The sequence below is a fragment of the Ochotona curzoniae genome, unplaced genomic scaffold (assembly GCF_017591425.1).
Source record: "Ochotona curzoniae isolate NIBS_2020 unplaced genomic scaffold, NIBS_Ocur_1.0 scaffold_4683, whole genome shotgun sequence".
In the NCBI taxonomy this organism is placed as follows: domain Eukaryota; kingdom Metazoa; phylum Chordata; class Mammalia; order Lagomorpha; family Ochotonidae; genus Ochotona; species Ochotona curzoniae.
The window spans coordinates 19423005-19447088 of record NW_024467121.1 but is presented as its reverse complement, the minus strand read 5'-3'; the positions used below and the strand labels follow the sequence as shown (position 1 = coordinate 19447088).

The following is a 24084-nucleotide window of genomic DNA, read 5'->3' as shown; positions in this document are numbered from 1 at the left end:
TAAGTCAGGGTGCAGGCCGGACCCGCGGAGACCCACGCCGCCGCCATGGAGCAGTGCCGCGCCGGCTCCCGCCTGCGGATCGTGCTGGGACACCTCGGCCGGCCTTCGGCCGCGGCCCTTGTATCCTTTATTCGCCCCTGCGTCGCCTCCTGGGCCTGAGCGGGGCTGGTGTCGACGCTGGCGGGGGTGATGGCGCAGTCACGTCTTCCCCGCCTATCCTTGGCGCACGAGGGGAGGAGGCTGGGCTGCGACCCGTCATGCCGGGGACCTCGAGCGCTCGGGAAGGACATTCGGCCAGGTCCTGGCGACTGTGGCTGTGTGGGCGCCCTCACTCACGAGGATTTCTTGCTTTAGGAAGAGGGAGGGGGTTTGGCAGATGATCTCCGAGAGTGATTTTGGTGTCCTGCACATCCGCTACCTAGAAACAAACCACTGCTAAAGCACAGCCGGCAGCGGGGCTGACAGGCGTCTGACCCGCACCCTCCAGTCCTCCGCGGGGAAGGACACTGGGAGCTGCCCGGGGCCGGGCGCTGCCACCTTTCCCCCGCGCAGGGAGCTCCAGGGCTGGGCACAAGTGTGACACCATGTCCTGCAAAGGGACAGTACTTTAACCTGTCTCCCGGCGACACCCATATGTGCCGCTGGTGTCCTTGGGTAGTTGTTTACCCCTACAAATGCCTCTTGATGACTCCCGAGGCAAATTGCCTTCGTGAGTTGCCTTGCCCCCGTGGCATTGCTCTCACACAGAGCTTGCACAGGCAGTCCTTGCAAAAGTTCATGGAATATCGACTTAGATAAGCCGAATGAACTCAACTGCTTCTTTCCCAATTAGACCACCTCCTCAGTTTTACTTGCCTTAATTTGCATCCCAGGTGCCTCACCCCACTTCAGGAGTAGTTTCCTCCACCAGTTTACATCCTCAGCAGTTCCAGTAAGTAGAGCTAACTAACTATAGTTTTGAATTGTATACCAGAAATGTTTCACATGGGCATCATGATATAATATGCAATGTAACTTTTCCTGATTAGAATGTGTTACGCAAATCCTGTTTCTAAGGACTACTTGTTATTAGTACAAGTTGGGACAGTTGTTCACATCTTGACTTTAATTTTTGCTATGTATTTTAGAATTAAGAAAGAAGTGGTCTCAGAAACTGCATGATCTGAATGATAAAAATCCAAGTATAATCTGTATTACATTTCAATTAGCTTGTAGCTCTTTTAACATATTAGCTAACATCTCTGGCATGCCATAAGTCACCCTAAATAAGGAAAGCTTTGTTCTTCATAAATATTTTTCTTTTTTTTAAGATTTATTTTATTTTTATTGCAAAGGCGGATATACAGAGAGGAGAGACAGAGAGGAAGATCTTCCGTCCGATGATTCACTCCCCAAGTGAACGCAACGGGCTGATACTATGCCGATCCGAAGCCAGGAGCCTCTTCCTGGTCTCCTACGCGGGTGCAGGGTCCCAAGGCTTTGGGCCATCCTCAACTGCTTTCCCAGGCCACAGCCAGGGAGCTGGACGGGAAGTGGGGCTGCTGGGATTAGAACCGGCACCCATATGGGATCCCAGGCGTGCAAGGCGAGGACCTTAACCACTGCGCCATCGCGCCGGGCCCCATAAATATTTTTCATAAATACACAGAAATAATTCCAATTTTAAGTTGCTGTTTAAGATTTGTGCTTATTTATGGTCTATAGTATTATAATTCTGTACATGTATGCAATGTTAAATAATCAAACCAGGGGAGTCCGCTTTTCTACCTCCTCACATGTCCTCTCCCTTTTAAAAATCATTTATTTTTATTTATTCAAAAGCAGAATTACACAGAGAAGTTCTTCCATCCTCTAATTCACTCCCCAAAAGGCTACACTAGTACTGTTGGACCAGGCAGGAGCCAGGAGCTTCTTCAGGGTCTCCCACATGGATGTAGGGGCCCATGCACCCGGGCCATCTTCTTCCACTCTCCCAGTTGCATTAGCAGGGAGCTGGATCATGAGTGGAGCAGTCAAGACTCTTGAATGCTCTGATGTGGGATGCCACTGTTGCAGCAGTAGCTCAACTTACCGCACCACAACACTGGCCCCCAGACAACAATTGGCGTGTGTTGGAAAACTGAAACTTTTCCCTGTGTAGTTTTATGCATATATATGTATATATATAAAATTTTAATTCTTTTTATTATCATTTTATGATACAGTTCAATAGGCCCTGGGATTTTCCTTATGCCCTCGACAGTTACCTCCCCCCTCACTGAGTTCCCCTATATCATTAAGATAGTGTAGTTCTTCATACACAGTCGTATGTCCATCATTGCAGGCATGGACAATGGCAAAGACTCCAGCATCCTATTGTCAAGATATAGTAAACAGTTTCATTGGGAGTTCATCTGAAAGTAGAGATGCATACTGCATTGTATCCTCACATCTGGATATGATAGTCTCTATTGCACAGTTACTATACATCCCCTTAAAAGAAAAGCCACAAAACAAAATCAACAACAGAAGGGGGAAAAAAAAGAAATTAACAACATGATGAAGTTAAATAACATGCTACTGAATGACTAATGTGTCACTGAAGAAATAAAAAAAAAATCAAGAACTTTCTTGAAGAAAATGATGCTACTGTATGATCTGAGTCATTGAAGAATTTAATCAGAGGAAAGTGTTTTGAAGAGATGAAACTAACAAAAAATCAAAATCCATGAGATATAGTTTCCGTTGATCTTTGCTGGTGAAATATGTCTCCTGTAGGCAACAAATAAATGGATTTTGTTTTGTAACCCAGGCTACTAATCTATGACATTTTATAGATGAGCTTAAGCCATTTACATACAGGGTTAATGTGAATGGGTGGCAATTTGGTCCTGTCATTTTAGCAATGGATTGTTCATTGATTTAGTCTTCCGTTCTCATTTTACTAGGATGTTTTTCACATTTGCCTTTGGTTTTGGTGGGCGCTATTCCTTGAGAACATCTTGTCAGGAGAACATCTTGAAGTATCCTTTGTAGGACAGGTTTGGAAGAGGCATTTTTCTTTAACTTTTCTTGACTGTGGAAGAATTTTATTTCATTTTCAAAGACAAAGGACAGCATTGCTGGGTATGTTATTCTGGACCAACAACTTTTTGCTTTTAGAATCTGGAATATGTCACTCCATTCTCTTCTGGCCTGTAGAGTTTCCTGTGAGAGGTCTCCTTTGAGTTTAGTTGGCATCCCTTTATATTGTCAATTGATTTTTTTCACATGTACATTTAAGGATCTTTTCCTTATGTTCGATTAAAGAGAGCTTAATTGTCATATGTCATAGGGAAGATCACTTTTGGTCAAGCCTGTTGGGAATTCTGTGACCCTCCTGGATGTTGTTTCCCAATTCTTTCTCTAGATTAGGGGCATTATCCCTTATTATTTCATTAAATACATTTGTAAACCCAGCTTCTCTTTCTGTACCTTCTGGGACTCCCATATCTCTTATATTTGATCTTTTGATAGTGTCTTTCAATTCTTGAATACTTTTTTTTTGGCCTGATCCAGCTCTGCTTCTAGCTTTTTGTTTTTTTCCCCTGGTGACAGGAAATATTTTCTAATTTTGAGATTCTTTCTTCTGCCTCCTTCATTCTATTTTTGAGATTCTCCATTGTACTTTTAATTTGCTCCACTGTATTCTTCATTTCTGATATATCAGCTTTCATTTAATTCATTTCCAGTGTGACATATTCCTTGAATTCCTTCAGTGTCTGCTTTACGTGCTTCTTGTTGTTGGTAAGAGGTTTTGTAACAAGTGTTTTGAATTCTGTATCCCCCATTTCTTGATGTCTTCCTTAGTAAACTTTGAAGTTGGCGAAGGGTTTTACTCCTTTGCAGGGGAATCTTCAGTAATATTCATTGTGCTTTTGTCTCTTTTTTTGCTCTTGGTCATTGTACTTGTGGTTATCAGCTTCTTCTCTTCTTCTGGTTATCAGATTCTGGTTATCAGAAACCAGACTGGCAGATTTCCAAGCTGTTTCACCCACAGATCTACAGTTGACACAGGTCAACTTTTCACAGTCGGTACACGGCTCTCTGTTTGCAGTCACTTGTGCCACTCCCTCTGGTGAGTTCCAGGTCTGGGTTCCTATGTTAGATTTCCACCATGATCTCCGTAGCCCCAGCTCCTGGCTCACCAGTCTTCACCTCCTATGATACTGTGCTGAGGCTGCACTGTTTTCTGTATAACGTTTCTCCCTTCCAAGAGAGAGGTGCCCACTGTTTTCCTCCTGGGCCCACTTCCACTCCCAGATCATGCACTCTCCAGATGGTTCTACAGTTTGGTTTAATAAAATTAGCCCCCCATGCCAGCATCTGCCTGCTGATCCTGTGGCAGAGCCCAACCAACCCACACCCACTCTGACCTATACTTGTACCAGCACCAACAGTCAACCCAGCCTGCGTTTTTCCTGGTCCAGCTCACATGAGGCCAACAGGTTTTGTAGCTCTGCCTAGTTTGTATGCCTCTTTCCCAACTCAAGCTCTCCAGTGGGAGTGGTAATCCAGCAGAGGACCCTTCCACATTCCCCATACCAGCTTTGCCCCTCCCCACCGGGTCTTGTATATACTAATTGGGTACCACAGCCCGGTCTGGCATGGCCTTCCTCACCTCAGCTTTTGCCAGGGGTTGCTGTAGCCTGGCCTGGCCTGGCCCACCCCTAAATCCAGCTCAGGTTGGTGGGGGCTAAAGCCTATCCCAGCCCAGCCTGCACCCAGTCAACAAACCTGGCCCAACCCACACTTTGTTCTGATGCTCGGATTTGCCATTGGATGATGTGAACTAGCCCTGCCTGATTTGCCCCCGACCTGCGCCAAATGTATGCTGCTGGGTACCGTTCCCTGGCCTAGTCTGGGCTGCTCCTTATTGTGGTTCTTGCGCCAACCTGCATGGACTGTGTCCCAACGGAGGAGTTTCCCAATCTCCTCCATCAGAACCTCTCCCAATGCCAGATCTCGCACACATGAGTGGGTCCATGGATCAGCCCTACTCAGTCTACTTGCTTACCTAGGAGGAACAATGACCTTTCCTGATCGGCCTTCAAACCATTCCAGTTATTATTATTAAGTGTTACAGCCCAGTCTAGCCTAGTCCACATGGAGACACAGCTCATACCCGACTCATTAGGAGCAAAAGCCTAGCCTAGCCTGTCCTGCACCTACTCTGGTCCTCCAGAGTACCAGGTGGTGCTGGGGTCTTGCCCAGTCCAGTGCACCCAGCCCCAACTCACACTTGTGCCAAGGTACACTACAGCCATAGCCAGACAAGAATGTGTCTCCCATTCCATCCCTGTGCTTACCAGTGGGAACCACAACCCAGCCAGGGTGTCTCCTTAGCTCCCCAACCAGGTCTGTTTCCAGCTATAGATCTTTCATGTATCAGTGGTTGCTCCAACCCAGCTCACCTGTCATGACCTTTGCCTTTGGATGCTATAGCCTGGCCTGACCCAACCTATTCCAAGTCCCACCACTCACTGATGAGTGCTAGAACCTGGCCTTGCTCCATCTGTTCCCCTCCAAGGATCATGCATCCTGGTAGGTGTGGCAACCTAGCTGAGCTTGACCTGTTCTCCAGCCTGGTTTCTGCTCTTGACAGTGAGGTAAGGTTGACTCCGCCCTGCCCAGTCACCCCCCTCCAAAACCAGCCCACACATTAGCCAATAGTTGGAGATGCCTTCCTCTGGCTGCCCAACACCCAGGCATGAAACACATGTTCACAAGGAGGAGCTGTGACCCCCTAATAGGTTCCCCAAGTTCCCAGGCTCCCCCAGTCAGCCTACTTCCTGACCCAGAGCTCTTATGCTTCAACAGGTGTTAGGTGCTTGCCCAACATAGCCTGCCACTCCATCTTGGCCTTTCTATGAGCTGGAGGATGGTGCAACCTGGCCCACCTCATACCCTGTGGTAGGATGCACGTGCGGGTGCTGCAGTTTGGACCTGCCCAGCCTGTTTCCAACTCCAGCACCCATGAGTGTGGGTGGATTCCAAAGTTACTCCTAGCTCAGCCCATCACCACCCCAACCCTTAAGCTAATCAGCGGGACTTGCATTTCCACAGGGTTGGGCCCATTCATCCCCTCCAGAATCTACCCCTAGACCTGGTTCCCTCACATGCTGGTTGGTGTCATGACCCTTCCCAATGTGACCCATCCCCTGTTCCAACAGTCAGTCAGGTACTAGGATCTAGCCCTGCCAGACAGGCTCCCAGCCATAGCTTTTGTGTGGACTAGCATGTGGCAGTCAATAATGTTCTATGCTAACAGCCCATCTCAGGACTCCCATATGGGCTGGTGAATCGGTCTGACACAGATATTATGGACTCTCCCCTCTAAACCACCAGGTATCAGTCCCCACGCTTGCCAGCAAGTTTAGTGACCCTGTCTCTGGGAGTCACACAGGATTCTTCCCTCACCTGCACTCACATTGGCCTTATCCATGGATGTACCTTGGCAGCAATTACACACCCTAAAAACCCTAGAGCTCACCACAGCATGGCCAGCAGGTGGAACCTGGCACCACTTGGCACTCTGGCCTCCCAAAGCCCAGGACTCGCTCACTGCATGGCAGCAGTGGCCATGGCCTAAGTCCCAAGCATTGGGTCTGATCTGGCTCAGGTACTCTCAGCAGCTGAGGGCTCCTTTCACCCAAGCCCTGCGGCTGAACACCTCACAAAACTTTTAACCTTTAAAGAAGTAGAAGAATTTTTTAAATTAATTTGTTGTTTTTATTGAAAAATCACATTTACGAAGAGAGGGCGAGACAGACAGATACCTATCTGTCTTTTAGGAATCCATCCACTGATTCATGCTCCAAGTGGCCAAAATGACCAGAGCTGGGTCTATTTGAAGACAGGAGCCAGAGCTTCCTCTGGGTCTCTCAGGAGGATACAGAATCTCAAGGGTTTGGGCCATCCTCCACATCTTGGCTTCGGATCAGCTCAGCTCTGGCCATTGCAGCCGCCTGGGGAGTGAATCATCAGAGAGAAGATCTTTCTGTCTCTCCTCTTCTCTGTATATCTGACTTTGCAATAAAAATAAATAAATCTTTTTTTTTAAAGATTTATTTTTCTTATTATTATTTTTTTATTGAAAAGGCAGATATACAGAGAGGAGAGACAGAGAGGAAGATCTTCCGTCCGATGATTCACTCCCCAAGTGAACGCAATGGCCGATACTATGCCAGGAGCCAGGAGCCTCTTCCGGGTCTCCCACGCGGGTGCAGGGTCCCAAGGCTTTGGGCCGTCCTCTGCTGCTTTCCCAGGCCACAGGCAGGGAGCTGGAAGGGAAGCGGGGCTGCTGGGATAGAACCAGCGCCCATATGGGATCCCGGGCGTGCAAGGTGAGGACCTTAACCACTTGTACCACCGCACCGGGCCCAAAATAAATAAATCTTTTAAAAAAAACACTATATACACATTCCAAAACATTTTTTGTGTCTAAATGCTTTTATTTATTACCCTTTCCCAGACAATTTTTAAAGATTTAGTTTAAATCTAAACTTTTATAGGTTATTTCCTTAAAACCTTGGGAATAGAAATATTAGATTGGAGAGTGTGTACATTTCTTGGGTTCCTGATATACTATGTTTGTTTATAACCATTACATCAGACTTGATGATCTTTTCTCCTTCAGGTATACTCTGGATAATGATGTCCTAAGCCTGGAACAGAGGAAATTTTATGAAGAAAATGGTTTCCTTGTCATTAAAAATCTGGTGTCAGAGGCTGATATTGAACGTTTTCGGTACAGTACTGTTGTTTGTTCCTTGACAAAATATGTGCCGTGTCCTGGGAACCGAGTGATGGCCAGCTTCCACACAACCAATGTTGGTGAATGAGTGGGTGTGTTAGGAAGTAGGAAGAGGTGCTGGGCCCAGACTGGTGGCTTGGTTCTCAGCCTTCATACCCACTGCCCCTGGTGACTCCATTTGCTGTTACTGCCAGCTTCCATCTGAAGAGTGGCGATCATAATCAGCTGATGTCCTAGCATGGCGGTAAGGAAGGGGTAAGGTAGTGCACCAGGGAGTGCTCTAACCAGGGCCTGGCCCACGGGAAGTGCTGCCCTAATGCTGGCTGTGCCACCAGCAGTGCAGAATTGTCTTATATGGTTTTGCTCAGATGAGGAATGTTTTCACTCTAGTGGCAATGAGGAGGCTAGGACTTCTGAGTTGGTCATGGCCCCTGGCCATCATCAGCACTATCCTGCTGGAGGACTGAGGCCAACACAGAATAGGGGTGGGGCACCCTGAGATCCACAGATCCCTGCCAGGCCAGACCTGGCAGGTGTCGGGAGGCAGCGGTCCTGAGGGTATTTGCTGACATTCTTTTTCTAGGATGGAGTTTGAAAGAATCTGCAGGAAGGAGGTGGAACCAGTGGGCTTACGGATAATGAGAGATGTGGCCACTGTGAAATCAGAACACGGTGTGGGGGAGAAAACGATTTCAAAGATCCAGGACTTCCAGGAGGATGAGGAGCTCTTCCGGTACTGCACCCTGCCAGAGGTCAGAGACCACCCTGCGCCTGCACGCTGTGTTTTGTGTGATCTGAGTCGCTAACAAGCACATGGCCAGGAGGTGCAGGCTTTACTGCCTCCACCCTCTTCTGTGTGCAGCTCTCTTTCAGGGTTTAGTGGCTCTCTGGATTTTCATGGTTGTCACACAGTCCTGGGTGGGGGCTAGGTCACTGCAGGAATGAAACCCAAAGCAGTGCCCTCCCCACACAGCATTATCACACCTGCAATGCCAGGGGTCCCAACGCCATTGATCTTTGATCAGAGAAGGACCAGAATTCTGTGCAAACAAAGGAAACCCCTTCTGGGCCTGGGCGGGGGTCCATTCTTGAGGCAGTGATTTGGACAATGTGTAAATCTGAATTATTTTTTTGGACTGACTTATTTTTATGGGAAAGACTTTTTTTTTTTTTTTTTTTTTTTTTTACGGAGAGAAAGTAAGACAGATCTTCCATCTGCTAATTCACTCCCCAAATGGCAAGAACAGGGGGAGCTGGGCCAGTCTAAAACCAGGAGCCAGGAGCCTCTTTGAGGTCTCTCAACATGGGTGCAGAGTCCCAAGGACTCGGGCCATCCTCTGCTGCTTTCCCAGGCTACAGGCAGGAACTGGTTCAAAAGTAGCCAGGACTAGAACTGGTGACCATACGGGTCACTGAGGCTGCAAGGTGGAAGATTAGGCTATTGAACCCAGCACTGACCCAGTGGATCCTTTTTTTCTTTGTTTTGGGAGGTCTGATCCATAGACAGAAGAGTGAGTTTTTAACATTCATTTCATTTTTAAAATATTATTCTTAAGAATGAGCCCATATTTATGAAAAAAATATCTAAGCAGTACAGAAAGACATAAATTGAATGGCTGCATCCTCAAGTGCCCTGTCACTCAGTAGCTTTTGGTGTGTGTGTGTCAGGGTGACCTTGTCTGTGTGGAGTGACCTTGTGTAGCCTATGACCTGTTTCATAGTACAGAAACATTTAGCTGTCACCTTGTGTGTTTTGCAAGCACAGTGGGCCCCCAACATCTCTCCATATCCATCCCATGCAGGGATGGACTTAAACTAACATATAAATGTGTCCTGATTTGCAAGCTATTTGTTTGGGATGATCAGGAAGGAGACTTTTCATAGAGTTTGGACTTTAGAGCTAGGGTCTGTGAGAAAGCTCGGTTCACAGAGAAGGACTGTGCAGTCATGTCACCCTCCACCTGTCATGTCATGTCCAGCTTCCAGGACAGAGGATCAGGGAAGTGACCCCCTGGACCATCCATGCTGTCCTGTGATGAAAATGGAGGTTTTGCTGCTGGACTGTGGCTGAAAAGCTTAAAATCGGAAGCAGTCCCTGGTCCATGAAGCATTCCCCATGCCTTTCAAGATCCTCCATCTTTCTAAAGTGGGGAGCCAGTGCCTGGACAACCTTGCACTGTCATGAGGAGGCACATGTTACACCTGTGATGGTAGTTGCTGCTTCTTGGATGTGCTGAGAACCATCACCAGCACATCCTGCCCACGGTCTGAAGAATGCTGTCATTTGGCATGCAGTTGAGAAGCAAGCTGAGTTGAAGGAACTGGTTGGCTAAAGCATAGTGCAGTAACAGTACAGTAACAGGGCTTTCTAAAATACAGGTCCAGGTGAGTGCCCTTAATACCAGGCTTCATATAGGAATCAGAAGTGTGAGGCCTGCCTCTTAAGCTTCTTATAGCATTGTGAGTATCTCACACTTGAATTGCTTGTGTCTGTTAGGCATGAGAGAACAGGCTGTATGGAAGGCTATGGAACATGCTTCATTGGTTGGCATCAGACTGAGTCCTAGCTGGCTTTGCCACCTTGGGTGACTTCTGAGTCATATTGGATAACCTTTCAGACTTGAATTACTTTGCTTGAGACATTCTTTTGTTGCTGTTGTTTTAAGATTTATTTATTTTTTACTAGAAAGACAGATTGATATATATAGAGAGATCTTCCATGGCTGGTTTACTCTACAGATGGCCTCAGAGACTGGAGCTGAGCAAATCTGAAGCAAGGCACCAGGAGTTTCTTCCATGTCTCCTACATAGTTGCAGGGGACCAAGGACCTGGGCCATCCTGCCCTGCTTTTCAGGCCAGAGAAAGGAACAGGGTCAGAAGTGCAGCACGGGGACCCAACTATTTGAGCCACCAATTTTTGCCTCCTAGGGTGTGCATTATCAGGAGGTTAGAACTGGAAGTCAAGCCAGGGATGAAACCTAGACCTTGGTTTGGGATTTGGGCATGACAACCAAATGCCCACCTTAAGCCCAGTTTTGCAGGGTCTTTCTTGTGCAGGATTTCCAAGAAGAAAAAGAAGACTTTCTCACTGAGCAGTCCTCCATGTAAGAAAGCCCTCTCAGTGACCAGAGGCTGTTCCTATCTTCCTGCTGGGAGCTTCACAAATGTTTTACTATGTTACTTCCTGTAACATAGAAACAGGGTACATTCCCTGAAGCTCAAAAAAGCCTGCTTAGTTCAAGAGGTTGTAGATCCAGAGACTTCCAGTTTCTGGATCTTTCCATTCTTGATTCATTGTGAAATACTAACTAAACCCTACTAAGCAGTAGGATTTATTGCCCTTGTCCATACTTATGATTTGCCATGAGAATATATTTGTCTTTTCTTTTTTCCCTTTGCCTTAGATTCTGAAATACGTGGAGTGCTTCACTGGACCCAATATTATGGCTATGCACACAATGCTGATAAACAAACCTCCAGATACCGGTAAGGAACAATTCTTGTTGTTGTTGTAGAATTATTTAGTTATTTGAAATAAGAGTAATAGAGAGGAAGAACTTCTATCTTCTGGTTCACTCCTCAAATGGCCACAATGTCTAAAGATGGGCTGATCTGAAGTCAGGAGACAAGAGGCTCCTCTGGGTGCCCCACATGGGTTCAGGGGCCCAAGCATTTGGGTCATCCTCTGCTGCTTTCCCAGGAGTATTAGCAGGGAGCTGGCTGGGAATTGGAGCAGTTGGGAATTGAATCAACGCCCACATAGGATGCTGGCAACACAGTCAGTGGCTTTATGCACTGTGCCTCAGTGCCAACCCCAATTCAGCTTTTCAAGAATCCCAGAGAATGCTGTTCTATGTGTCCACTTTGGAGTGTCAAACAGAGTGTGACAGAGACAAAGGTGTAAGTGTGACTAGCCAGTGTGCGGAAAGGCCCACCTAAGAGTAATGCACAAGGTAGTGTAAGGTTCGAAACTCATGTAGATCTGACCTTCAGTTTCTTGCTTCTCTCTTGACGCTGATTCTCTATAGTGTCATTTCATTTACTGGGTTTCTGCAGGATTAGGTCATTTTTGTGTATTTTTCAGGCAAAGGAGAAGGAATTCTGAGATTGGACATCTGTGTGTTTTTAAAAAACAGTTGATTTTATTGGATTATTTACTCAAACATTTTGTTAATTTGAGAGAGTGAGGGTGAGTATGAGCATGAGCGATCCAGGAAAAACTCTGTGTTCTGTTTCTCTCCCCAAATGCTTGCCCTGCCTGGGCTTGAGAGGCTGAGGCAGGGCACTAAGTGCAGATGCCCATGAAGCTGGCAGGAACTCAGAGACTTAAACCATCATCAGCCACTGCCTTCCAGGGCACAGACTAGCTGGGAAGTGGAGTCAGGAGCCAGGGCCAGCTGTTGAACCAAGGCTCTTTGATGGGGGCCGCAGAAGTTCTCACCTGTGTCTAGACCACCAGGCCAAATGTCAGCCCTTCAAGCATCTTTTACCAGCAGGTTTTGTTTCAGGAAAGAGGACAAGCCGTCACCCCCTGCATCAGGATCTGCATTATTTCTCCTTCCGGCCCAGCAATCTCATTGTGTGTGCTTGGACCGCGATGCAACACATTGACCGGAACAACGGCTGCCTGGTTGTGCTCCCAGGCAGCCATAAAGGCTCCCTGAAGGCACATGACTACCCAAAGTGGGAGGTAGGTCTGTCCTGGAGCGGGATCTCCCTCATTGTTTCTGTTTCCCTAAGCATGCATAATGAGGGGCATACAAATGAAGGGATATTACCTTTCTTCAAGTTGCCCTGAGCTTGGCAGGTGGGACCAGGGAGAGTGAAAAGATGTCAGAGCAAACACCTATCATATTTGCCCCTTGAACACATGTTGGCAAACCAACCAGAGTGGAAAATGAGCAGGTGCTGCTCAGCGTCTTAGAAGGGAAGGCCTAGTTGTACAGGAAGATATAAACCATCAGTCTTGGATATGTGTGATCCAGGTCCTGCAAGTCTTTCTCGCTGATGGATGACTGGAAGAGGGTGAGATTGTTGCTCACCCTTTGGTTAGAGTGCAAACAAAGGTTCTGGGGAGGGCTGATGAAGCATAATGTCCCATAACAAGGAGGCCTGGGTGACTGTGTGAGCATACATAGGGCTAGGGAGCTAAGAAGCTCCATGGGAACTCACACTCATGCTACTTTGGGCCAAGGGATGCAATTGCTGACCAGGTGAGGAAATGAGCCCAACAGACCCACCAAGGCTGGGTTCTTTATTTTGATGTTGACAGACTGTTGTTAGTCTCTAGTTTATGGGAAAGAATGAAGAACCTTTTTTTTTTTATAAAACTGAAGAAGCTTTAATATCTTTTTAAAGATTTTTTTAAAGATTTATTTATATAAGAAGCATTGTTAGAGAGAGAGGTCTTCCATCTGCTGATTTTACTTCCCAAATGGCCACAAAGCCTGGGGCTGGACTAGGCTGAAACCAGAAGCCAGTTGCTTTCCCAGGTTTCTCACACATGTGTACAAGGGCACAAGTACTTGGACCACTGCTTTCCCAGGCATATCAACAGGAAGCTGGATTGGAAGTGGAGCAGCCAGGACTGGAACAACTTCTCATATGGGATTCTGGCAGTGCAGGCAGAACCTAAAGATGCTATACCACAGTGCCAGTCTGAAAAAAACTTAAGTTTTTTAGAAATATTGTTTTATTAATATGCAAATATAAGGTCAAAAGTGGTCGTATTTGTTTAGACATACAGTGAGCGCTTTAATTATTAAAATTTGTTTGAAAAGAAGGGAGACAGAAAGAGACAGATCTTCTGTTTGTGGGTTCACACCCCAAACGACCACACAACAGGTGGGCCTGGACCAGGCTGCAGCCAGGAGTTTTGTCTGGGGCTCCCATGTGTGTAATAAGGGCCCAATGACTTCAGCCATCCTCCACTGCTTTCCAAGAGGTGTGTCAGAAAGAAGCTGGACCAGAAGCAGAGTAGCCAGAACTCGATCCAGGCTCTCTGACATGGAATATGGCTTTCCCAATCATCTTGACTATTGTTCCAAATGGCTGCCCCCAAATCTGCATATTTTGAGCATATAAAACCTGATCAGTTTCTCTCTCACACAACACACACACACACACACCTGTGTAGTCACTGCCACAATCAAGTCAACCATTTCCTCCGCCCCTCCTTGCTCCAGTTAAACAGTGGCTTTCTTTCTGTTAGTGTACCATAGTTAGCACTTTCTAAACATAATAGAAATGTAATCCTGAACGATATGCATTTTCTGCCCTTGGTCTGATCCTGTTCTCCTGGCATGGTTGTTTGGGGAAGCCTTCCTGCGACTGAAAGGTCTTCTATTATGTGGCTGTTTGTGTCCCATGCTATAGATGCTGAGGGAACTGTGGAGTCCTTTAAGCCATGCCCAAGGACATCAGAGAGGTCCGTTAGGGACAGTAGTCTGATCATCTGACGCAGGAAGCGCTGGAGGTGTGGACATTCAGAGGCCCAACAGGCAGAACAGGGACCATTGGCACTTTAGACACAAGATGAAGACTTTGAAGCCTCAGAAGGTGGCTGAGCTGGGCACCTGTTGCTGAGTAGGTGGGAGATGTATGGTCTTTCCAAAGTGGAGGACTACTGTGACTGGCCCTGTTAGTCAGAGCTCTTCTTGCTCTGGGGATGAGTGCTCAGTGAGGATATTACAGCCTGGATCTTGTTATAAAAGCTTGGCATTATGAAAGCATCAGAGCTCAGAATTCGGTTGCCTAATGCAAGGAAGAAACAGAGCAGGCTCTGGATGCCTTAGGCCAGAGGAGACAATCTGCCATGTTTCTGGGGCCCAGCTGGGGTATACGCCAGTGTGGGGCTTCCTAGAGGTGGCAGCTGTTGGAAGGGGAGGAGGGTCTCACTTGTTCAGCCTGGGTCACATATCTACCTGGACCAAGAAAGAAGGGCATCGAGTCACAGGCTCACCACCCTCCAGTAGGCAGCAGGGCATTTGGAGCACCCTTGGGAAGGGGTTGGCATGCTCTAGCCACCCACCCCTGACCCATGAAGACTTCCAAATTGTAGATTATGGTTTTCATTGCTTCGTTCCTTCTTTCCTCATTTCCTTCTTTCTTTTCTCCCTTCCTTCCTCCTTCATTGATTCCTTCGTCCCTTTCATTGACCCATGCAGAACCCATGCATGAGCTCCCAACTGCTGTTTAACTCACAAATACCTGAAATGGCAGACAAGAAGGAACTGGGACCTTAGTCCAGGTCTCCCACACGGGTGGCAGGGACCCATTTATCTGAGCCATCACTGCTGCCTTCCAGGGTCTGCCTCGGTAGAAAGCTGGAGGTGGGTATCAAATTCAGGTCCTCGAGTAGGGTGTGCGTGCATCCTAAATACTAGGTCAAACTCCCACACCAAGACTTTCAAACACTTCTCGCCCGAGTTCCTTTAGTAAAAACAGTAACTAACTTTGAAAATAGTTTTAAACAAACACAATCTTTGAATTTGCTGCCTTTTTTAGCCATAAATGCTTTTGATCAACAAAAACAGAAAATGAGTTTTTTCTTTCTGTCCCCATATTTGGAGAGACAAATTAGTTTCTCAGAGACACTCCTGAGTAATGAAGAAATGACTGAGGAGTTGTGGAAGAGAAGCTGTGCTTGCAGAGCTTGTTAGCACAGTCAGCTGCGGATGCCTGGCAGGGTGGAGAAAGGCAGAGCTGATTGATCTGGAGCTTCCTTTTTCACTTAGTGATTTTTAAAAAAGATTTGTTTTATTTTTATTGGTAAGTCAGATATACAGAGAGGAGAAAAGACAGAGAGGAAGATCTTCCATCTGTTGACTCACTCTCTAAGCTGCCACAACAGCCAGGGCTGAGCTGAGCCGAGCTGAGCTGAAGCCAGGAGCCAAGAGCCTCTTCCGGGTCTCCCATAAGGGTACAGTGTCCCAAGGCTTTGGGCTGTCTTCCACTGCTTTCCCAGGCCACAAGCAGGGAGGTGGATGGGAAGTGGGGCTATTGAGATTTGAATTGACACCCATATGGGATGCCGGTGCATTCAAGGCAAGGACTTTAGCCGCTAGGCTACTATGCCGGGCCCAGAGCTCAGTGATTTTTAACAACAACTTGTGGACCCTTCAAACCTGACAACCAAGAGGCGTTTGCATGTTGAAAGCGTCTTGAAGGCTCCAATTCGATGTGGCTTTTTCCTGGAAGAATGCAGAGGGCCGAAGCTTCCTTGGTGAGCTTGGCCGTTATCACCAATGCCACTGCTTCCTCAGGTGCAGACCCTGCCTCTCTTGTGTGTTGCAGGGGGGAGTTAACAAGATGTACCATGGGATTCAGGACTACGACGAGAACAACGACCGTGTGCACCTTGTCATGGAGAAGGGGGACACGGTCTTCTTCCATCCTTTGCTGGTCCATGGATCGGGGCAGAACAGAACTCCAGGCTTCCGGAAGGTACTCATTCACATTGCTGCCTACCCCAGAGATGAATGATTTAGAAACAAAAATGTTAAGATATGTTACAATTTCACCAGCCTGAACTTTAGTCCAGTAAGTGAGTTAACCAGGAAATAAATTTGTGACCTTTGTGCCTTTTTGGCTGTTCTCACTTGTACTCCAGACGACCTCAGGATCCTAATCATATATCAGTGTCACATGATCTTGGAAAGGCTTGCTTACTCTGGAGTACACAGCCCATGATTTACCAGGCAAGGACAAGGAGTATGATGCAGTGGAGTTTGGAATTTGTATCGATGTTCAAATAGTAACAAGAGTGAACTTAATATTATTGTACTGTTGGGAAAAACAGTATCGATCTAGAACAAATTTAGCAATTCTGAATCAAATGTTCTGAAGTCAGACTGAGCAGAAACCGTATTTATTTTTTCTACTGTTTAGCTTAGCGTTAGAACATTTTAAATTTAAACATTTCCTTCTTGTATTTAAAATTGAGTGATATTCCATCACTGTTCTTGCACTTCTTAATCCAGCAACCCTGTCAGTCCTGTGGGTACGCATTTTCCCATGATAGCAGAGGTACACACTCAGTTACACAGTACACACTCAGTACACACTCAGTTCTGTGGCTCCTTCGGTCCAATGGATCCTTTCAGTTCATCACAAAGTTTCCACCAATCCTTGTTGCTTTTCTGATGTCAAGGGTTCAGGGGTCAGATTTCATCTTCCACTTAGCAGGGTCCAGATTAGGCTGAGGCAAGTGAGGCAGTCTTTCACTGGGGCCTAATTTAAGGGGGTGCGTAAGAAAAAAAATAATAAAATCTGAAAATATTGTGGAAAATAATAAAATCTCTCATCAAATCAGGGTCCCTAACATTTTCCTCTAGTCCCAGTGAATGCAGATAGCCGATCGTGTAACAAGCCAAAGCTGAAATAGGAGAAGGCTTGGCCCCTGCCCTAGCACGACTCTTAGAGTCACTTGAGTGAGGAGGGATGACAACAGTGGTGCGGAATGCTGTGAATCTTTTTAATTCTTCTTTTCCATCTTAAAATTTTGCGGCATAGGGCTTTTGCCCTCTCCCTGCCTCCATGCCCCTCTCTTCCCACATTCTCCCCTGTGTTTTGTAGTAAAATAATCTATCAGGTGTAGTCTTGACTCCACCATTCTGCTGTTTTATGTGGATCATGACACTGTCTGGCATAGGCAGTGGTAGAACATTGAATATTTTGTTGTCTAGGTATATTTAGAAGTTTCATTGGGGGCCTACTTTTATGCAGCAGTAGAAAAGCGTTCTGTTGATTTCATCACGTGAACTGTGCATTGTTCTTCCACAATATTTTCAGTGACTTTAATGCCCTGGAAAATGTCATGACATAGCAATATGGATACAGGAATGCACTTGTCTGTTTTCCCCTGGGGCTCTGTCAGGACTGTGTGTGACACACTGGAGCTTAACCTAAGAGACTAGAGGTGGAAACGCCTCTCTCTAGAAGCTGACTGCATAGAGCAAAGTAGAAAGTCCTCTTTAAAGATATGGTCACCTTAAGATAACTGACTTGTGGTGGAGAAAGTGAGTTGTCATGTTGCTTTGCCCCTGTTGATAAGTTTTTCTAACTGGGAAGAACCATGTAACTCTAACCTTGACCTCGAATGCAACAGTGGACAATAGTTTCAGTGGACTTGGCCTTGAGCATTCCCTTTGGTTTGAGAGGTGGTCTGCCTGATTTTTCTTTTCAAATTGCCCTCAGCTTTTGTGTTCTATTGCCATTGAAATAGTAATGTCTGAGAAGGTGTTGGAACACAGGGAAATACATTGCTTAATAGGACTTTGAGACAGCCACAGTTTAGGAAAATCACATGGAAGAAGTTCTCTCACTTAAGATTCTGTTCTGTTTCCATCTTGTTTTTTTTAAAATTTTCTTTCCTTTGTTTTTAAAGATTTATGTATTTTTATTGGAAAGCAGGTATACAGAGAGAAGGAGATACAGAAAGAAAGATCTTCCATCTGCCGGTTCACTTCCCAAACGGCTGTAACAGCCAGAGCTGAGCTGATCTGAAGCTAGGAGCCTGAAGCTTCTTCCGGGTCTCCCACTCAGGTGCAGGGTTCCAAGGCTTTGGGCCATCCTTTGCTGTTTTCCCAGGTAATAAACAGGGCGCTGGGTGGGAAGTGCAACAGCCGGGATTAAAACCAATGACGATATGGGATCCCGGGGTTGCAAGGCGAGGCTACCATGCCAGGCCCTGTATTTTACTTTCTTAAAGATTTATTTTATTTGGGGCTGACAGAGTGACAGAACAGGATATCCTCCACCTGTTGCCCTGGCATCTTATATGGACAACAGTTTATATTTCAGCTGCTCCTTCCCATCCAGCACCCTGTTTATGCCCTGGGAAAACAGGAAAGGATAGCCCAAAGCCTTGGGTCCTTACACTCATGTGAAAGATCCAGAAAGAAGCTCTAGATTACTGGCTTTGGATGAGCTCAGCACTGACTGTTGCATCCATTTGGGGAATAAACCAGCAAATGAAAGATATCTCTCTCTCTCTGTGAATCTTCCTTTCAAATAAATGAATATTTTAAAAAAAACTTATTATTTGAGACACACATACACAGATCTTTCATCTACTGGTTCATTCCCCAAATGGACACATCAGCCAGGGCTAAGTCAGGTGAAGACCAGAAGCTTGGAAGTCTGGAGTGTGGCAAGAGCCCACATGCTCTCTGAGGTTCATGTGCAGGGAGATGGGTTGAATGCAGAGCAGCCTCACTTGAAACTGCACTCCCATATGGGTATGGGTGCGACACTCTCCTCTCCTGCATTTATACCTTTTTAAAAAGCATGATCACAGCTGCTAAAAATCTTTCGTAAATTTTCAATCAGCCTTTGACTGAGGTCCTAGGGGTGAGAAGAAGCTGAGCTACAAAGAGACTGATTTTATATTGTATCCCATGGAGCAAGCTTTCACTGTGGAAGTCAAATCTGGAACAAAGTGACTAGCCATGTAAAAGGACTCCTGGGTTGGTTGGCTGCTGACATGAATGGGATTGTTTGTCTCAATTTTTTCTCTCTGCGCAGTCCATTTCCTGCCATTTTGCCAGCTCCAACTGCCACTACATTGATGTGAAAGGCACCAGTCAGGAAAATATCGAGAAGGAGGTTGTAGAAATAGTGAAGAGATTTCTGGGAGTAAAGGGTGACCTAAACTTAAAGGTAAGCTTGTAAAAATGATCAGGTGAAGATGTTAAGGTTTTCCCCCAGACTCTTTATCCTCCTCATCCACGCCCCCCCTCCCCCGGCTACCTGGGAAGTACAGCATGCTTGGATTCAGAGCTCATTTCATAAGCACTTCAGAGCCTTGCTGCCCATGACAATGGACTTAGAGTTGGCAACCCACTTGGGCACATCCACCTGCTGTTTCAATGCCTCTGGGAGATCCTACAGTCTGTAGATAACCCTGTTCCATATAGGACAGGCAAAAACAAACATAAGGAACAGTTTTAGGACAAAATGAAGGACAAAACACCACCTCCTGCTGTGTGACCCCAGAATCAGCATCTGTGCATCAGCAAGTCCAAGAAGACTGCCAGAGAACAACTCCCAGGCGAGTTTTTCTTTTGGCCAACTTGCCTCTGTGGGTTTTATGAGAGGCTGAATTTGCATACAGCAGGGATTTAGGGATCCCTATTTATTGATAAGGGCCATGAAACAATAGTTCATATACTTTCTTTGTTGACACATATTACATGTAAATTAATGTTTTCATCTATTGCATGCACACGGCCACTGAAGAGCAATAGACAAATTATAGGTCAAGGCAAAGACCCCAACATCTGTATTTCATACATTCACACATTTTAGCTGACCTTATTTTTTAATTTCTATTGTATCATCCCAAATGCAAGTCTGGCCCTGAAGGATACAGGGTATGATGGCATCTTTGGGCTGCTGAGTACATTGTAGGTCACTGCATGTCAATGGCATCCCACAAACCATTGCTAGTTGGCTCCTGAAATAGCCCCCTGCTTCTTCCTTCAGAATGTGCAGGCATGATGGCCTGTTTTTGCATTTGCTCCCCTCAAAATCTCCTTTTCCTTCTTTTCTGGTAGATGAAATGCCTCACAGGAACAACACAGTCTGTCAGCTGGAACCTCTAACACCTTGAATTTTAAGACAGGATAATAGCAAGAATACATTCAGTCTTCCTTAACTGTAGGTCCTGCATCTATAGATTCAGCCATCCAAAATATATTTTTTAAAAAATTGGAAACATAAAAAAAATTCATGTGTCCTGAACATGTATAACATTTTGCATATTAATGAATATTCAGTGTTACCAATAAGCAGCAAACTATCCATAGTCTCTAACCGATACAGCAGAACAACGGTTTACACTGTATTGTCATTGTAATGATTGTGAATAATGTAAAGGTGATTAAAAGTAATTCAAGCACTGCACTGATTAGATTCAAATTTTATATGCTGCTTGATTCTTGTAGAAGGGACTGGGGCATCCTTAGGATTTGGTGCCCCCTAGGGAGCCAGAGAGACCAAGGTACAGCTGTTGGATGTTCTGTTTAAGGTTTGGCAAAGCTATCTATTAATTTAGTTACCTAGTAAACACTGGTGTTTGGGCTTAGTTGGAAAAAAATAATTCATTTTTTAAAAATTTATTTATTTTTACTGGAAAGGAAGATTTACAGGAAGAAGTAGAGACAGAGAGGGAAGAATCTTCCATCTGCTGGTTCACTCCCCAAGTGGATACAACAGCCTGAGCTGAGCCAATCCTAAGCCAGGAGCTAGGAGCTTTCTCCGGGTCTCCCACATGGGTGCAGGGTCCCAAGGCTTTGGGCCGCCCTCTCCTGCTTTCCCAGGTCACAAGCAGGGAGCTGGATGGGAAGTGGAGCAGCCAGGACCCAAACTGGCACCCATGTGGGATGTCAGCACTTCAAGTTGAAGGATTAGCCAGTTGAGCCATGGCATCACGCAGAGCAGTACTCATTGTTATGATCTACAATATGATTCTCTGTCAAGGATAGAAGCACTTTCATGTTCCTTCTCCTGTTTAATTCTCCGAAACCCAAGGGAGCATGCCTTTCACAACATGCTGTGAAAGACATCCAAGTCCCAACGGTTACCCCAAGATTTATAAATTATAAGGTAAAATTTCAGAGTCAGACCTAATCCTAAACTCATCCCTTCCATCACACACAGCTTGCTAGTTGCCCAAAAATAAACAATTTACAAGGATGTCTAAATTGTTATAATCAAGGAAAAGAAAATGAAAAGAAACAACAGGTAACTCAATAACCCTAGATACTAGTTCTCTCTTTTATGATCTATTCAGGAGTAGAACATTCTAAGTGGTTCCAGTAAGTGGCAGAAAGGTCAGCAGGAAGGTGCAAAGTAAACTGTCTTGGGACCAGGAGACATTATCTGCAATCAGCAGGTGCATCAGATCAACCAGGGCTGACGATTTGGGGCCCCACTGGCTTCATATCACGAGCAGTATTTTACATGTTAGACTAATTGGAGGCTCAGAATATGCTTTATTTTACTTACTAACCAGTATAGCTCTTGTGGGAATTTCCTGCCCTATTTAACCCTTCCTAGATGATGCCTAGGTGAATAGACATGTTCTTTAGACTCATTCTGCTCCACATTGTTTCTAGGATATTTGGATGTTTCGAAGTCGACTTGTGAAAGGAGAACGCATCAACCTCTGAAACAACTACTCACAACTAGAAGGAAGGAAGCCAAACCAAAACCAGGAATCAAAGGAAAATCTTTTCTGTGAGATTCAATCATTTCTTGTTAACAAAATCAAAAATCAAGTAGCAGGAACTCAATTTCAGGCAGTTAATTCTACAAAGCCGTGATGGTGTTGTAATGGAAGTAAAATATTAAAACTAATTAGTATGGTCTTAAGGAAAACTCCCAGAGTTACAACTAGATAATAAAGCTGATTGGTGTATAACCCAGTGTGTTATGTTAGTTTATTTCTCTTTCTTAATTCTTTTTCCTTTAATTTCACTTTTAATATTGTTCACACAGCTGAGAGGGATGCACGCCCATGTGCACACATGCGGATGAATGTGTCTGCGGTGGGCTGGCTGGGCTGGGTCATGCTGCACACTCCAGTGTGGAGGGTCAGGCACAGAGGAAGGCGGCTGGGACACATGTTTCAGTCTTTCTTTCTCCTATGTCCATAGGGGAGGAACAGAGACAGTCCTTTGATGATGCCCTTGAGACCGTGATGTGACGCGTGAGTGATTTTGATAGTTCTGAGAAATTGTTGATTTTTGTTGCTCCAGAGTTGAGAAAATCCTTCCAAGGTTTACTGGTTGACAAATTCCACCTTAGTGTATCCACAGACCCAGGAACATGCTGCAAAGCTCGGCCAGGGGGAACTGTCCATTGTGTGTGTCTTTTTTTTTTAAGATTTATTTATTTTTATTACAAAGTCAGATATATAAAGAGGAGGAGGAGAGAGAGAGAGGAAGATCTTTCATTCGATGATTCACTCCCTAAGTGAGCACAATGGCTGGAGCTGTGCCAATCCAGAGCCAGGAGCCAGGAACCTCCTCTTGGTCTCCCACACGGGTGCAGGATCCCAAGGCTTCGGGCCATCTCCAACTGCCCTCCTATGCCACAAGAAGGGAGCTGGCTGGGAAGTGGAGCTGCCAGGATTAGAACCTGTGCCCATATGAGATGCCGGCATGTTCAAGGCGAGGACTTTAGCCACTAGGCCGCCGCGCCGGGCCCTATTGCGTTTTGCTTTCTGTACTTTGACGAGGCAGCTGATGTTCCCTGCTGGTCTAGATGATCTGGCCATCAAGTGCCCCTGTGTGCATCTGGACACATTGTCCACACTACCCAGGCATCAGCAACTGAGGAGGTCCAGTCCCAATACATGCGCTCCAAGGTCATATCTTGAGATTTTCCCTGTGACCAGGATCAGAATTCAGTGGTTCAGTCACAGAGTCTCTCAAGAAACATCACCTGGAGTGACCTCAGACTTGACTTTTATGTGCACCAGCCAGTGCAAGGTCATGTGTGATCTATCACATGCAGCAGCCAATACACATACCAGCGAGTGCAGCTTGGTACATTCTGCTTCAGCCCCTTATCTCACTCAAACCAATGGATGATGCAGCATGATCCAGCCCAGCCAGCCCACCACAGACCCATTCATCATGTATGCCAGTGGGTCCTATAGCCTAATTGGGGTGACCTCTAAAACTCCCACCAAGCCCACCCTTAGTGCTGCTTTTGTGTGTACCAGCATTTACTGCAACCTAGCATGGAGCCATACTAAATACCATCTGGCTGTGGTGCTGTGGCTTAGCTCAACCTGACTTGTACCAAAAGGTATGACTGCCTTGTCCAGCCTGGCCTTGTTCTAGCCCTGGTTCCTATGTTCACCAGTGGTGGGTATAACCTAGCAGGAGAATGTCAAGTGTTCCTCTACCACATGTTCCCCTCAGTGCTGAATCTTGCACCTGTGACGGGATACCATGATCCAGCCTGACATGACTCACACGCAGTCTTAGCACATGCCAGCTGGCACCATGACCTAACTTGGCTGGCCGGCACCCATTCTGGCTTTCACGCATGCCAACAGATGCAGCACCTAGGTAGCATGGCTCACCCCCAAGACCAGCCCACCCCCAGTCCCAGCTCTTGCAGTCACCCATGGAAGAAGCAATATTCCAGAAAGGAAGTGCCCATGTTCCCCTACCTGGCCCACTTCTAGCCCTGGTTCTTGTGTGTGTGTGAGTTCATGCTGTGGCTCAGTTTGAGGTGGTCCATTCCCTGTCTTGGCACTTGCCAGCAAGGGCTACAGCCTGGCTTAGCCTGG

The 24084-nt window shown here is 46.1% G+C and overlaps 1 protein-coding gene across 2 annotated transcripts; it reads left to right on the top strand.

Annotated features, from left to right (window-relative positions):
• On the top strand, positions 1 to 22196 carry PHYH (phytanoyl-CoA 2-hydroxylase). Of its 2 annotated transcripts, XM_040968086.1 has the most exons (9): positions 1 to 120; positions 873 to 931; positions 7658 to 7768; positions 8358 to 8526; positions 11180 to 11261; positions 12284 to 12465; positions 16071 to 16220; positions 19302 to 19436; positions 21896 to 22196. In XM_040968086.1, the coding sequence occupies exons 1-9, from the start codon at positions 46 to 48 to the stop codon at positions 21947 to 21949; spliced, it is 1017 nt and encodes a 338-aa protein (XP_040824020.1). In that variant the 5' UTR covers positions 1 to 45; the 3' UTR covers positions 21950 to 22196. The 2 variants fall into 2 exon arrangements, with proteins under 2 accessions (XP_040824020.1, XP_040824021.1); XM_040968087.1 differs by lacking the exons at positions 11180 to 11261; positions 12284 to 12465.
• The last annotated feature ends 1888 nt before the right edge of the window (positions 22197 to 24084 follow it).